Source organism: Pseudopipra pipra, chromosome 3 (assembly GCF_036250125.1).
Source record: "Pseudopipra pipra isolate bDixPip1 chromosome 3, bDixPip1.hap1, whole genome shotgun sequence".
In the NCBI taxonomy this organism is placed as follows: Eukaryota; Metazoa; Chordata; class Aves; order Passeriformes; family Pipridae; genus Pseudopipra; species Pseudopipra pipra.
In genome coordinates this window covers 69908877-69923323 of record NC_087551.1, presented here as the reverse complement: position 1 = coordinate 69923323, position 14447 = coordinate 69908877, and the positions used below count along the sequence as shown (strand labels likewise).

Genomic DNA, 14447 nt, shown 5'->3' with positions numbered 1-14447 from the left:
AAAGAAAATGCCATGGGGGTTCTGTTTGTCATTTGATCTCTGATTTAATCTCACCAAAGCTATTTTTTAGCTTTGTTGGGCTGGAAAAGATACAGCAAGTTGATCAGTTTTATAGAAGGGTCTGGCAGAAGACCCTAGGCAGACAGTCAGGTGCTCATGGTCTCATTGATTCATTTCTGTAACAGTACCAAGCTTTAACAGCTCAAGCAAGCAGAAAACCAACAGATTTATTTACCAACTTACTCATGCTGGTGACAGAGCCATCATATTACATCTGTTCTGATGTGCCTGTTACATGCCATCACATTCATTCCCAACACCCCTCCTGAGCCAGAGAGTCATCTAGTGCCATGTGCCAAGCCCTCAGACATCCATGCAGGCCAGGCAGATGTGGCATGGGACCCCCAGGGAACACACAGCCTCCTAGAGCAGCAGCCAGGAGTCACCTAGGACAGCTCAGAGCACTATAGATCCATGTCTGCTCTTCAGCAAAAGTCACCTCCTCTTGACATTTATTTTTAAGCTCAATTTCAAGCTAAATCCTCCCCTGAACTTGCCTGAAGCTTGAAGCTCTTCCCTGTGGAAAATCACTGGCATGAGATGGAGTCACTGCATGCTGTCAGCTGGCTCCAGTTTCTGGGGGTTTTTACTGGGGGGTTTTAGCATGAGCAAGTCAGGAGACAGGTCTGTGATAATGATGGGAAATCCTGTCCTTTGCAATATTCCAGCAGCTGGAAAAGTCATCAACTTCACTGTAAATGCAAGGGTTTCCCACAAAGCAGTGAGTGAGAGAAGGATCCAGGGCACAGATGATGCTCTGAGGCCTGGTGCAGCAGGACACTGAAGCTGTTTGGGAAGAATAGGGGAGGTCTCACGCAGCAGCTCTGGCTGGGCAACTTGCTGGGAGAGCTCGTAAGTGTTGTAATTGGAACGCTGTCATCATGCCATTAAAAACCCACCATTAAAAAAAAAAACTTCTGAAAATTCCAGGATTCAGGCAAGCAAGCAGGAAAAAAATCCTGAAGTCTATTTTTGGACCAGCCAGGTGGGCACAAAAACAATTTTCCTTGTGAATTGCCAAGAGAATAGTCTATAAATACTGCTCAGGTCACCAGGGATTTGAGAATTAGTTACATGTTTAATATGCTCTCACTGCTCATCACCAGGGAGAAGAGAAAGAAAAAGAGCTTCATCATCTCATTAGACTATATTCTTTGAGAAATAAGAAGACTACAGCAGGAATGAGGAGAGGGCAGAAATCTCACGGCAGATACTAAATGGGTTGTACAACTTAGTTGTCCTGCAGCAGAGATTGCTTGTGTTAGGCAATGAAACATGACAGAGAATGTGTACCAAGTAGATGGCACAGACCTCACGTGGCACTGGTGCCACGGGAGTACTCCCAGCCTGTCTGGCTGCTAGAACAAGAAATGCTTTTTTCACATTTTGCAGTGTGATGAAAGGCATCCAAGTAACCAGCTGAGCTGGCTGGCAATTTGTACCTTGGTGTCACTACACATCTCTTTACTTAACCTCAAATCAGTTTGCAGCCTATCACTTTCTCTCAATCAGAGACAGCTATTTGCTCACTTTAGAGGTACTTAGATGGATTAAATACACATTCCAGGTGTCAAAGCCCTTTTAGATCTGCATCCTATCTCTCCTACGGTTCTCCAAAATCCAGGTATTTTGGGGAAACTTAGAAATTTGGAAATTAGCAAATCTTCTAACTTTGCTGTCAATCCAGGCATGAACTCTGAAGCCACAACTCCTCAGAGTGAGCTCATCACCTATCTTATGCAGGCAAACATTTTCAGAAGGTTTGTTACAAGATGATGCTATTTAACGGGTTTTTTTCACCTGACTGGATTAAGAAATTACTCCAACTGTTGACCAAATTTGAGATTAATTGGTCCAGCCACTTCTTAAGTGCAAAGTCTTCACAGATAAGACACCTTCCTAGACACGCCTATTCTCTCAGGGGCTGGATGTATCTTCAAAAACAGAGGGATATTATTTGGGAAGTTTGACAAATGAGGATCACCCAAACATTTTCTTAGGACATGGCAGGTTCCTGGTGTACCTTCAAGGTCTAGCTGGCCAAGCATGGCTCCTGTGGCTAGGCTGGTCCTTTGCCCAGGGTCACTCACACTCCAAGCCCCACTGTACAGACACACTGGGAGAAAGTAGACATTGCATAAATAGGGCCTTTCACATTTTGAAAAATTGGGTATTTATTTCCTGTGCTTCTCCCTAAGGAAGATCTTGTTGCATTTTCCCCACTGGCAAACAGCATTTTTCCAGTTTTGTTCAAATCTAAGGTTCTCAAAGAGACCTCATCTTGCCCCCAGTCCCTCTGCCTGAGTTTCTCTCCACATGCCCAGCCTGCAGCAAAACCAACCTTTTCTCCAGCCACAGCAGGTAGGGTGGACAGTCACATTTCAGTGTCGTAAAGGCTTGACCAAATCGGTACTGTGGGAACTTCTGGAGTTCTGCTTCGGACATTGGTCGAAAACCCAGGACTGCATCTGACCAGAAAGGTAACTCTTCCTTGGGAGTGCTTTTAAAGATCTGCCACCTAAAAGGACACAGAGAATAACCTAGAAAACTTTACTGCTAGTGCTCTGCCGTGTTATGTGTCACATCAATCTTAGCACAAACTCAGGAGCTCAGGAACCTGCTTCTGCTCATCAGTACAGCTCTGAAAGGTTAATAGCAACAGGGAAACATTGCTGCCTGCTACTGCAATACTTGCCTGGACAAATAGGCAGAGGATTGGCACAGCCGAGCTTGAGGGTGACACACTGGGGTAAATAAACTGCAGAGAGTTCTTCCAGCAATAGTGTATGTACAGAGTTCCCACGTACAGTGTCCCTGCCACAACCTGGCTGGACCTGGTAGGGCCACTCGCACACCTGCACATAGTTCTTTAGATACCCATAAAGCTAGAGTGCCCAGTCTCAACACTCCCAAGAGGCAAATTTCTATGTACATAATAGGCAGCATAAAACACCCCGAACACACCCACCCCTGTGGGAAACCAAATAGGTGTTCAGCCCAGAAAGCCAGAGACAGCTACCCAGCGAGAGGCCTCAGAGATAACAATGGACACCCCTAACTGCATCCCTGTACCTAGTTGCTGAAGCTGGAAGATCCTGCAGTCCCATCCCTATGAAGACCACCCCTGCTGCAAGCAACTGGTGGATGACAGTGAGGAAAACATCAGTTATTGAAATACACTTGGCACTGGTCATTCTTGAATGGTTTTTCTGTGCACACCTATGCATGAATTTTGCCTAAAAATACATCATATCTGAGCAGTTGCAATGCAGTTTCTTGGGAATACAGTCATAAAACCTAGTTCATGAAGGGAATACACCTGAACTCCAGCAAGGAAAACTTCTCTGACTGCTCCAGAACACAGCACAAACACACCAAAGGCTGCCCCAGGGGGTCATTCTTACCCAGAGACCAGGTGAATGCCAGCCTCTGCTGCCTCGGCTGAGTTGCTGATGGCAAAAAGGTAAGTGAAAGTCTCTTTGAACCACTGCTTCTGCACGTGAATCGGTGTGCCTGCGTGTGAATGAAATTAAACATGCAGAGAGGAATAATGCAAAGAATAGAAGTGTACAAATGAGTGTCAAGGATATGGGACAGACAGAGAACACAGGTGAAGGCACTTTTCTTCCTGAGCCTCTGTGCATCGCTGCACACCCGCACACATGGCTGCATAGGGTGCTAAGGGCAATGCCACGGTGAACTTCACGAACCTGGGTACGTGTGAGGAATGAGCATCCCAGCAGCAACATCACTCGTTGTGTTGGGGCTGAACTGGTCTGAAAGGACTGTCACAGAGCAGCTGGGACAAGCCTCCACAATGCACAGTGCTGTGGACAGGCCGATGACTCCCGCGCCGACCACTGCGACCTTGGGTGCTGCCATCTCCAGGATACAGAGGCAGAGGAAAAAGAAACGTACCTGCATTCAGAAACAACATATCACATGTCACTATTATCCAGGCCTCACACTCTCATCAGGCTATGAAATACCCACACAAGATGTAACATAAGCCCCCCAGAGCAACTAATTGAAGGCTAACTGCTGCACACAACCAAGGTGAAAGTGAGGATTAAAAAAATCATCAGCCTTTGATACGATGACAAATTTTTGAAAAGTACTTCATCCTCGGCACAGGAGCAGAGGGCAAGAGAGAGATCTGTACGTGCACCATTGGTGTTTTGGCTGTTTTGGGGCAAGGTTTTTTTAATAAAACCCAAGGGATTGAGGCACCCATAGAGTTTTCAATCATGTCAGGTGCAAAAGTCACGGAGCCCTGAAGAAACTGGCTTTTTGGCACCATAAGGAAAAAGGTTGTTTGAATATTGGGATCTCCAGCAATGAGAGCTGCCACTGCCTGGGCAGCAGAAGCAAATTGCACAAGAGGCAAATTGGTTACGCTGAGGAAAAGGTCCAGCCATGGTGGGAGATGCTTCTTCTGAACATTCATCTTAGTTCTCCTGCCCCCGAGGACTGTGTTACCTGCTTAGCTCTGTCCTGGGAAACAGGAATTTTACATATTAAACATAATGAATATTCTCACATGGTACAGCCTGGCTGTTTACATGCCCACATCCAAAAACTGTTTGGGCCATGGTGCCTTGGCAGGAAAAGTGCGGGAAGAGAAGCTACCTGTGTTCTGGGGGATTTTGTGCCCCTAGTCACTGGAGGTCTCCAAATCCATTCTCGGATTTGTACCTGCCAGCATGGCCCACTACCTTGGACAGATCTGTGGGCACCCAAGGTTGCCATGCTCTCTCAGCAACAGACAGTGGTCCCCAGGAGCCAGCCAGTCTTGCTGCCTGAAGAGCCTGTATATTTGCCTCTCTCTGCCTTGCTTTCTAAGTTGCTTTATGTCCTCCAGGACATAAATTCTGTCCACTCCTCAGAATTTTCAACTGCTGATTGCTACTCGAAGAGGTGCAGTGGTTTTATTTTCCCTTGTCCTGGCCAAGTTTTGGAGCTTGGCACCTGTCCTGGTGAGTGGCGCACAGCTCCTGGTTGACAATCACCTGACTGCCCATCCCAGCGAGGTGCCAGCCTGTGTGCCTGGCCCCAGCCAGTTCATAGTTTTCACACTGGTGAAGGCATGAAGCAGAACTGAACCATGCAGCTCAGTGCACCCTACAAACTCCCAGAAGCCAGAACTAAATGGGCCCAAAAGAGAGAGACTGGGCAACCTCAGAGGTGATAAATCCTTTAGCAGCTTTGAACCAGGTGAGCTGGGGTGCATCTGCCAGCTCAGGCATCCCATCAAGGGATTACTGTCAAAAGCTAAGCAGGGATCATAGAATCACAGAATATGCTGAGTTGGAAGGGACCCACAAGGATCATTGAGTCCAACCCTTAGCCTTGCACAGGACCATCCCCAAGAGTCACACCATGTGCCTGAGAGTATCATCCAAACGCTTCTTGACCTCTGCCAGAGTTGGTGCTGTGACCACTTCTCTGGGGAGCCTGTTCCAGTGCCCAACCACCCTCTGGGTGAAGAACCTTTTTCTAATATCCAATCTAAACCTCCTCTGACACAATTTCAGGTCATTCCCTTGGATCTTGTCACTGGTCACCACAGAGAAGAGATCGGTGTCTGACCCTCCTCTTCCCCTCATGAGGAAGTTGCAGACTGCAATGAGGTTTCCCCTCAGTCTCCTCTTCTCCAGGCTGAACAGACATGTGCCCTCAGCAGCTCCTCATACAGCTTCCCCTCAAGGCCCTTCATCATCTTTGTTGCCCTCCTTTGGACACTCTCTAATAGCTCTATATCTTTCTTGTATTGTAGTGCCCAAAACTGCACACAGTATTCAAGGTGAGGCCACACCAGTGCAGAGCAGAGCAGGAAAATCCCCTCCCTCCACTGGCTGGCGATGCTTTGCCTGATGCCCCTCAGGACACACTTGGCCCTCCTGGCCCTCCAGGGCACTGCTGACTCATATTCAATTGCCGTCAACCAGGATGTAGGGGAAGAATCTCCTCTGCCTGTGGCTCTTTTTTTTCCTGGAGTATATTATCTAGCAATATTCACTCTTGGAGAGGATGCTGAGTGAGATGGACCTTTGGTTTTGTGCGCCTATGGTTCTGCTTTCTCCTACGGGACTTGCTTATCATTGACTAGAAATCCAGCCTCACTAATTGCTTTCTGAGAACCTTTTCTGGAAACCAGTGCCTGCAGTTATAATGATGGGCTGATTTCCCATCTTCCTGTGGCTTTTGGCATATTTGATGTAAATCTACGCAAGACAAACTGTGTGAGATTATGATAGGTCAGGTTTATTTATGAGATCCTTGCTCATAACTCTTCACACAGCTTCTCACTTACCCCTGAGGTTTTACTACCTAAAATTTGATGTCTCTACTAGGTAGGAAGGGAAAGAGGAACAGGCAGTGTTGCTTGTCATTACATTCCTTCTGCATCACAGCCAAGGGTTGTTAGCAACCTCTCAGGGCAACGCTTAAGTTTCTTCATATTAATTATCACATCTTCTTTCGTAAGCTGACTACAGAAGTGCCCTTGCAGCGGGGAAAGAGGATGGAGTGGGGGGCGGGCAAGTGGACCCTGAACCACAATTGGTGGCCTGCATGGGTGACACCCAGAAACTCAACATGGAAAATTGTTAGGGAAAGGAGAAGAGAAATGAAGAATATTAGTAACAAGAAACTGGGGGGGGAAATAATAATTCTGTAATTACTTAGGAAAATTGGTTCTGAGAAAGGTATTTAAACACATTTTTAATAACAAACCTTCTCACTCAGCACTGGTAGCTGTGGAAATAGCGTGTGGTTCTCAGCACACCCAGCGAGCCTCCCAGCAGTCCATGGACAAGCACAGCCCTTCTTTTTCAGCTGCCCTGGAACATATGCGGTGGGTACATTATGCATCTGCCAGAGATGTGCTCTCAGTTGTCCCTCACATCTCTCCTTTGCTGAAGCCCTTGGACTGTGATGGAGATTGAATTTCTGGACTGACCTTCCTTCCCTTCCCCAGGGAAGAAAGAGGAGCTGTGGCTTGGGGGAGGCTCAGGTTTCAGAAGTCCTTCCAGTTCAGATAGCATTTTTGCAGACGAGCCGGTTCGATATCAACTGATCCCAATGTTGCAAAATCCAGTGAGGGCAGGAAGGGGCTGCTGACAGTGCTGGAGTCTACAGGAACAGCTCAGAAGGCCATGACACACCCATTAAATGCAGTGTTTTTCTAGCACTTACTACTGCAGTTCAGGAGCACATCAAGCCTTCATGTGCTGATGTGCCAAAAATCAACTGGGTGCAAAGCAGAGCGACACACAGCTAGTATCAGCAAGTGCAGCTTGGGCTTTGCAGAACCACTGACCATGCTATGAATGCAAGGCTCACCTATGGCTCTGCCCTGGCAGCATAGCCTGGGCAGAGGGCACAGGAGGAGAAACTACTTTTAGTTGATGTGGGAGCCCAGCTTAGTCCCAGCAGAGGGACATTTCTTGTCCTGTCAGACAGGCCTGTACTGAGGGTTTTGCAAAAATCAGCCTTTAAAAGGCAGACCAGTTGCAGTAACTGCTGGGGAGGGAGGCAAATGGTGTCAGGTACAGTTTAGCTCTCTGTCCCTATATAGTGTCAGAAGAATGGGACAGAAGCCAGAGAGAGTCACCTGGAAGCTGTAATTCCCCAGCAATGAGGACACCAGCTGCCTGATGTGGGTTTCATGGTCCCGCTACCCTCCTGCTCCTCCCAAGCCAGAATGAATTACTTTTAAAAATACTGAGATATTTTGTGATGTGACTTCATCTCCCAACTCAGGCAACAGTAGACAATGCCAGCCTCATGTGTCACAAGGGTGTCCTTATTCTTTCTTGCCTCCCATAGCTGTATGTCATCACTAAGTGCCACAAACCTTCAGCTGTAACTTCATTCTAGCAGTGGACAACATGATCAATATGGATAAATATACTGGTCCCCAACACACACACACACACACACACAACATGCACACCCACTGCCAGCTGCAGCTGCAGCCTGCAGACACAGCAGGTTGACCACTCTGAGCTTGTGTTGCAACCCGTCTGGCCTACCAAAATAAGCATATTTACACACCCAAATAAACAGTGGAAAAAGCCCAGCTGAACTGTTGACCAGAAAATGGAACAGGAAGTAACTGAAAAAAAACAAAATTTGCTATATATAAGTCCTGTGGGTTTTTTTAAACTAACTCTCATTGTAATTAAGTACTGAAATACACTTTTGAATTGCTTGAAGCCTGTGGTACCAGGAAGCAAAAGCTCCAGCCTTTCTGAACTGCTGGAGGGGCTCCTCACCCACCAGAGCAGCTGCACCCACTGTCCCTGTCAGTGCCTGCCATGGAGCACTTTTTCCCTTCCTTTTTTTTTTTGCTGATCACTTTTGTTTATTCACTTCCCCAGTTTACAAGCACCCTTGGTGTTGCTTGCCTTCAGATGACTCCAGAGAGGGGTTTTGCCAGGCAAAAACATGGTGCTCATGATCCACTCCTGGGGGTTTACTGAGGAGGAGGAGGTACTGATTTTGTCCTTTTGACTCTGGCCTAGTCCCTTTTCTGCCATTTGGGCTGCTCTGTGAGATGTACATTCGGGAAGTGCCACAGAAGGAAGGCAAGGATGTTCTCTCTTCACTGAACGAGGGACCACTGTCAGAAGGCAGGTGTCACAGGGGACCACAGAAAGCCACCGTCACAGGGGACCCCGGGCCGACCAGGGAGGCCTCAGCTCGTCCTTCAGATGGGGAACAGCTCCTAAGGAATGCTAGGTTATACCGCCCCCTCAGCTACCTGCAAGTCACCTTCAGCAGCAGCACTTACGGGCCGAGCGCTGTTCTTGCTTCCCTCCCAAACCGGAGAGGTCTGCGGTCCTCGCTCGCCGCAGGCCGGGGACTGTGGAGCCCGTCGCCGCTCTGTGCGGGGAGAGGCTGCGATCCCGGATCTTCCCCCCCGCCAAGCCCTGCGGTTCACCCCTCCCGCCCCGGTATGTGTGCTGAGCCTTCCCGGCCCCGGCTCTGGAAGCTGGGCTGGGCCCGCGGGAACGCCCGGGGGCAGCGCCCAGTCCCGGGGGGCGCTTCTCCGGCCCTCGGCAGCAAAAGGGCTCCGGCGTCCAGCATTTCCCTCTTCGGCTGGAAGTACAAGTCTGAAAACAACCCAAGCGGGGAGAGCAGGCGATACCTGGTGAGGAGGAGGCCCCCGGTCCCGCCTGGAAGAGCCGCCCTCCCGGGCAGCGCGGGGACACGTGCGGGAGCGGCCGGAGCGCCTTGCCCGGGAGCTGCCGCTGCCCCCCTGCCCTGGGGCACCCCCGGGCCCAGCTCCGCCCCCCGCCGCGAATGAAGGAGCTGTTTGTGCCCGGGCTGTGCCCTCCCCCGGCGCTGGCAGCACGCCCGGAGCGCCCGGCGGCCGCGCTTCGGCCCTGCCGGGGCCGGGCCAGAACTTTCCCCCTTGATATTTCCCCAGCGCGCTCCAGAGGAGGCTCAACGGGACCCGCTGTGCTGCAGGGAATACATTGTCCTTTTTTCCCTCCCTCACAGGCAGTTATGTTCTGAGCGTTTCTGAAGCTCCCTTAGGGCTGCCACAGCGCTTGAGCAATCGTGCGAGCGGCCGGGAGGGGAACTCCAGCCATCGCAGGTCGGTGAGGTACGAGTCCTTGCCAAGCCGCAAACCCGTAATGAGCACAGCCAGGCAGGGCTGTTTTCAGCGGAAAAACACAAGTTTGTCAAAAAATAAACCTCTCTGCAGGACCGCTAGGATGAAATTATATAGCATATACCCCAGTTTATCGCCTCCAGGGCATTTGCCTTTGGCAGGACATTTTGGCTAATATTTGACAGCCTGAGCATTCGTCCCTGAACATGCTCATCAGGACAGTGTTTGCCAACCACTCCTCTTCAGCCCTGTCGAACAGCTTCTGCCATGGATCTTCCAGGCAAGTGCCTTTTCTTTATAGCCATTTAAATACAGACCAGCAGTCATCTGAAGGATATCGCTATGTACAGCAACAGTGTGCACAACATACGGCAAACTTCTCCCAATCTAGCTGTGTTCTTAAATGGTAAAACTAAAGCCACGATATATTACACATGTGTAGGCATAATTCCCCCAAATTATAGTGTAGCTTGATTTTTCTGTGTTCTGAAAATAGGGGATTAAGACAGGGAAAGCAGCAGAAGAACAGAAGTTTACTTGTTTAGAAATGAAATTGTTGATGGGCATGGTGCATTGATTGTAAAATGAACACTATTCTAAGCCATTGCAGGATATCTGCAGTAACTTTGGAGAGAATCCTTTCACATATGGAAATTTCCCTCAAATATAAATGAAGGTTGCAGTGCCAGCTAATATTAAAACTGCCTGCTACTTCTCCTCCTGAGATTCTACTGCTTATTGCTTATAACTTTGCCAAATTTGAATTATTTGGATTGAAATGTTCTGCGACAGATGTTGGTGCAAGGCTGAATGTTTCACGGAATTCCCAATGTATCTTTTCCTGAGAATGAGATGCAGGAAATTCAAGCTGATTGGGGATACCAAATCTTATTGTAATGTTATTCCATAACAAGAATCTTCTATGGGCTAAAGTATTTTGGAAAGGTGAACACATTGTGTTTTGTGAAAGCACCCATAAGTAAAGTACAACATATTTTAGGATGAGGAAAAAGCTTTTTTCCATGTAATCTAGATATGTGACTTCCTACCACAAATGTTTGTTTATCCATGCAGGCATCTATAGGGGGAAACAATTTCAACTCTTTAGTGCTGCCATTGATTTTCTTACTTCTGCTCTTCCCTAAAATGAACAGCACAATATAGATCCTCTAATTCCCAGAGCCCTGATAAACTGAAGATCAGCCATTCTGTATTGAGGCCTTCAAGATATGAGAAGTTTTTTGCTACAGATGTTGGTGTTCTCTTGTGAAAAATGGGAAAAAGGACAAGAACAGACAAGAAGATCCGTGTAACAGCCCAACTGCTAAAGATCCCCTGGATGTTTGTGTATGTATTATTCTGTGTATTGTGCAAAGTATGTCCTTTTGAACTAACAAATAATTGGCTAAATAGTATTCCAAGTGCACCCTTCACCTATTTGTAGTTTGAGAATGCTCCTGACAAACTCTGTGATAGTGGCTGTCGTATCCTTTAATTTAGTGCAAGTCATGATTTGGGCACTCAGGAAGAGAGCACCAGCCTTCTGGCATAGAACAAACACAGCCCTAATTGTACTTGGAGCTCTTTGTGAACCATGACTGGCAGTGGTATTCCAGCACACCACCAGCCCAGCTCAAGCAGTGCTGAAGAAGTGTTTCCCTTTACCTTAGCATTCCTTTTGCTTTGTATACTCTCTTGAATAGACCCATAATGATAAGCAGAAATGACCTCTCTGAAAACAGGATGCTGACCTGCTTCTAGTCTTGTGAATGACATGAATCATTTATGTGCCACTTCTTTAACCAGTTCAAAGATCAAGTCAAGCATCAGTGTCCATGGCAAGTTACCATTTCAGCAAAAAGTTTAAGATGTGCCTCGTTTTGCTGTTTGCCTATTATTTACTTACTTCTGGAGAAATTCTCTCAATATAAGGAAGAAACCAGTAGTTCTGACATTCCTGTTGAAAAGCTTTGTGAAAATATTTGCTGAGAGATTGCCCAATTATCCCTGGTTCTTTTGCTATGTTCATGATCACCTCAGTCAAAACCACTTTTTAATCACATCACTGGCAATGAGACTGTGGCGAGAATCTTTACAAGAATCACCCCTTATGTTTTTTTCTTATTCCTGTGCAAGTCTGTTCATCTCCACATGTAACATTATGAGCCAATGTTAATAACTACATGCCTGTGAGCACTCCATAGAGGGATCCTACTCATCTGCAACAAACACCTGAGCAGTATCCATGCCTGCGTGCTAGACAGGAATTCAGAGAGAGAAGAGTTGGTTTGTCACTAAATGAGATCTTTCCCATTACTTCTGATTATTCATAAACCTAGGTTAGTAATTTATTTGAAAGAGCTGGTTTTGTGCACAAACCTCTCTGCAATCATTTTTTATATACCAGTCATATAAAAAAAGGATGTTTCCCCTTTTGAGGTGTATACTTTTTAGGCTTGATTTTTCTCAGCTTGATTGAGCTCAGTGCTCTTGAAATCAGTATATCAGGGATGATTCAAATTTCTCAACTTCAACAAACAACTATTTGGACCATTTATTACGGTTATTTTCAGGGAGGAACGTAAATCACCTGGCAAGGACATACCAAGCCTTCAAAACACAAATGACGAAGCAAAGTGATGGATGTAACTTGATCAGAAAACATAAGATTAATAAAATAAGAATAGAAAGTTGAGTTACTTGCACTAATTAGAGATTTAAGGGAAGTGAAGAATAAATAGGTTCCTGAGAAGGTCTAAGGGGCCAAATAATGAGGAATAGGACTATAAATTACTGCAATTCCTATTTTCCTGGCACTGTCTGCCCACTCCAATGCCTGCATGAGGAAGCTACAGTTAGTCTTCACATCCACTGAACACCAAGTGTTCATGTACATTGTTCTGTCATTTCTGTAGTCACCTACTCTCTTTACTGATAACTCATACCCATTCTACAGTATCTGCAGCTATTTTTGTCACTACTGAATGTGTCTGAGGGACTACTGCCCCAGTCAGCTTATACAAATAAAAGCAAAGAAAAATATAATATTCTTTCCGTAACTGAAATGCAAAATATGTCACATTTTTCATGTGCATTTTGTCATAGTCACCATCTAACACATTACCCAAACCTTGGTTTACACCTGCAAACACAAACAGGGAAAAGACATACACATGATACTTGTTAGCTTAAACCATAGATGGTTTTTGCTGTGGAATGCCAAAACACCAGCCAGGCCTCTATAAGGGACTGTGAACCAAATGGACAGTTGGTGATAGGAGTTCATTAAATTAGGTAAAGGTGTAAAAATTAAAAATGTGTGTCTGACTTTATTCTTGCCCATAATTGCAGATAATAAATGCACATTTTAAAAAGCCATTAAAATATATTGTATTGAATCCACAAATTCTGGGCAAACAAACTCCTTCCTATGAAAACATACTTCCTCCATGTTACCAAAATGCACACTCTGTTTGGCACAGAATCTTGTACAAAATTATTAGGCTACCAGTACATAGGTGTGCTTTAATCTTTCTTCCTGTGAGAGGTAACAATGCAGATACTAATTGACAGCATTTACTAGAATTTTCCCTGATAGAATAAACTTGTTCTTTTGTGAACACTATTTTTTTTTTTTTAAATTTTTGAGTTTAATTTCTCCCCTAGGAATCTGTTCTGGGATTCAGACGAGCATCTCTGAGATATTTGAAAAGGGCATAGGATGAATCCAGAGCCTCCTTTTTGCAGGCACAAATGCCTTTCTGGTATGAAGCTTCCATGACCTCACCTTTTCCTAAGCTCTTGCAAAAGGCACTCACAGACCTTGCATGTTGCTGAGCCCAGTGCTGTGGAGGCTTCCTAAGTGACTGCACCTAAGGAGTTGGTAAAAATAAGCTGTGAAAGATGCAGGAGAAGGCCAATGAGTCCTGCACTCCATCCCAACGCTGGGATGTCAGACCATCATCTCTTTCCACAGAGCCACTGCATAAAAGCCCTCAGTCTTCAGGCAGGATTCACCCCTTGTTCAGAAATTCAGGGTACTACTCAGAGCATATGATTACTGCACATAGTTTGCATAGCTTTTTTTTCCTACATGGTTGTTTAAACTATAGAATTTTGCACATAGAAATTGAAGGGAATTGTTAAAGTAGAAAATAGATCTTTCACAAAGTTTTAAAATAATTATTCAAAATATCACACATATTTACTATTTTTCATTAGTTATCGTTACACTAATGATAATTGCTCTTATTCCTATATTTAACCCAGAAAGTATGTCCTTAACAAACTGCAAGACTGTCTAATAAAACTGGATATAAGATTTAGGACAAAAACATTTGTCATCATGCAAGAGTGACCAGCAATTAATACAGGTAAGAATTCAGATTCACTATGTCATAAAACAATTATGTAACTCCAGAGACATAGATCAGCACAATAAATATGCACTAAGGTACAGATGAAAAATACAAACATAAAAGAACTTAAGAACTCAGATAAGAAACTATAAAAAATAATTCTTTTTATGAGCAATGAAATGAAAAGATGCCCCACAGGAACAGAAGCATTTGTTCTCAAACTCAGTGCTCTCTTGCAAGAGGATTTATAAAATCTATGAGTATTGAAAGGAAAGAAATCAACTCACCCTGATTTTGCTACATTTATAGTGCATGACTAGTGTTAAACATATTTTTGTCCATATGGAAAAAAACAATCAAACAGAAATGCTAGGGACATACAGAGACACGCCATTTCCTGGTTT

At 45.6% G+C, this 14447-nt stretch overlaps 2 protein-coding genes across 13 annotated transcripts in view; one reads left to right on the top strand and one right to left on the bottom strand.

The window, feature by feature from the left end:
• LOC135411753 (solute carrier family 22 member 16-like) overlaps positions 1 to 14447 on the bottom strand; it is a 58437-nt gene that overhangs the window by 8425 nt on the left and 35565 nt on the right. For 7 of the 10 annotated variants that reach the window (XR_010429283.1, XM_064649765.1, XM_064649762.1 and 4 more), the window contains 4 exons: positions 6796 to 6902; positions 3771 to 3978; positions 3465 to 3573; positions 2402 to 2578 (listed from right to left, as the gene is read on the bottom strand). Coding sequence is in view for 9 of the 10 variants with exons in the window: in XM_064649765.1 (XP_064505835.1) it covers positions 2402 to 2578; positions 3465 to 3573; positions 3771 to 3978; positions 6796 to 6902 (601 nt within the window). In the remaining variant the exon portion in view is untranslated. Of the gene's footprint in view, positions 1 to 193; positions 847 to 2401; positions 2601 to 3464; positions 3574 to 3770; positions 3979 to 6795; positions 6903 to 7021; positions 7131 to 14447 lie in introns of those variants that run through there. The other 3 variants (XM_064649771.1, XM_064649764.1, XM_064649772.1) reach the window with 3 other exon arrangements.
• LOC135411754 (uncharacterized) overlaps positions 7177 to 14447 on the top strand; it is a 31991-nt gene continuing 24720 nt past the window's right edge. The window contains exons 1-4 of one of the 3 annotated variants that reach the window (XM_064649775.1): positions 7177 to 9217; positions 9571 to 9676; positions 10840 to 11032; positions 13955 to 14058. In XM_064649775.1, the coding sequence (XP_064505845.1) occupies positions 8621 to 9217; positions 9571 to 9585 (612 nt within the window). In that variant the 5' untranslated portion in view covers positions 7177 to 8620 and the 3' untranslated portion in view covers positions 9586 to 9676; positions 10840 to 11032; positions 13955 to 14058. Of the gene's footprint in view, positions 9218 to 9570; positions 9966 to 10839; positions 11033 to 13954; positions 14059 to 14447 lie in introns of all 3 variants that reach the window. The other 2 variants (XM_064649773.1, XM_064649774.1) reach the window with 2 other exon arrangements.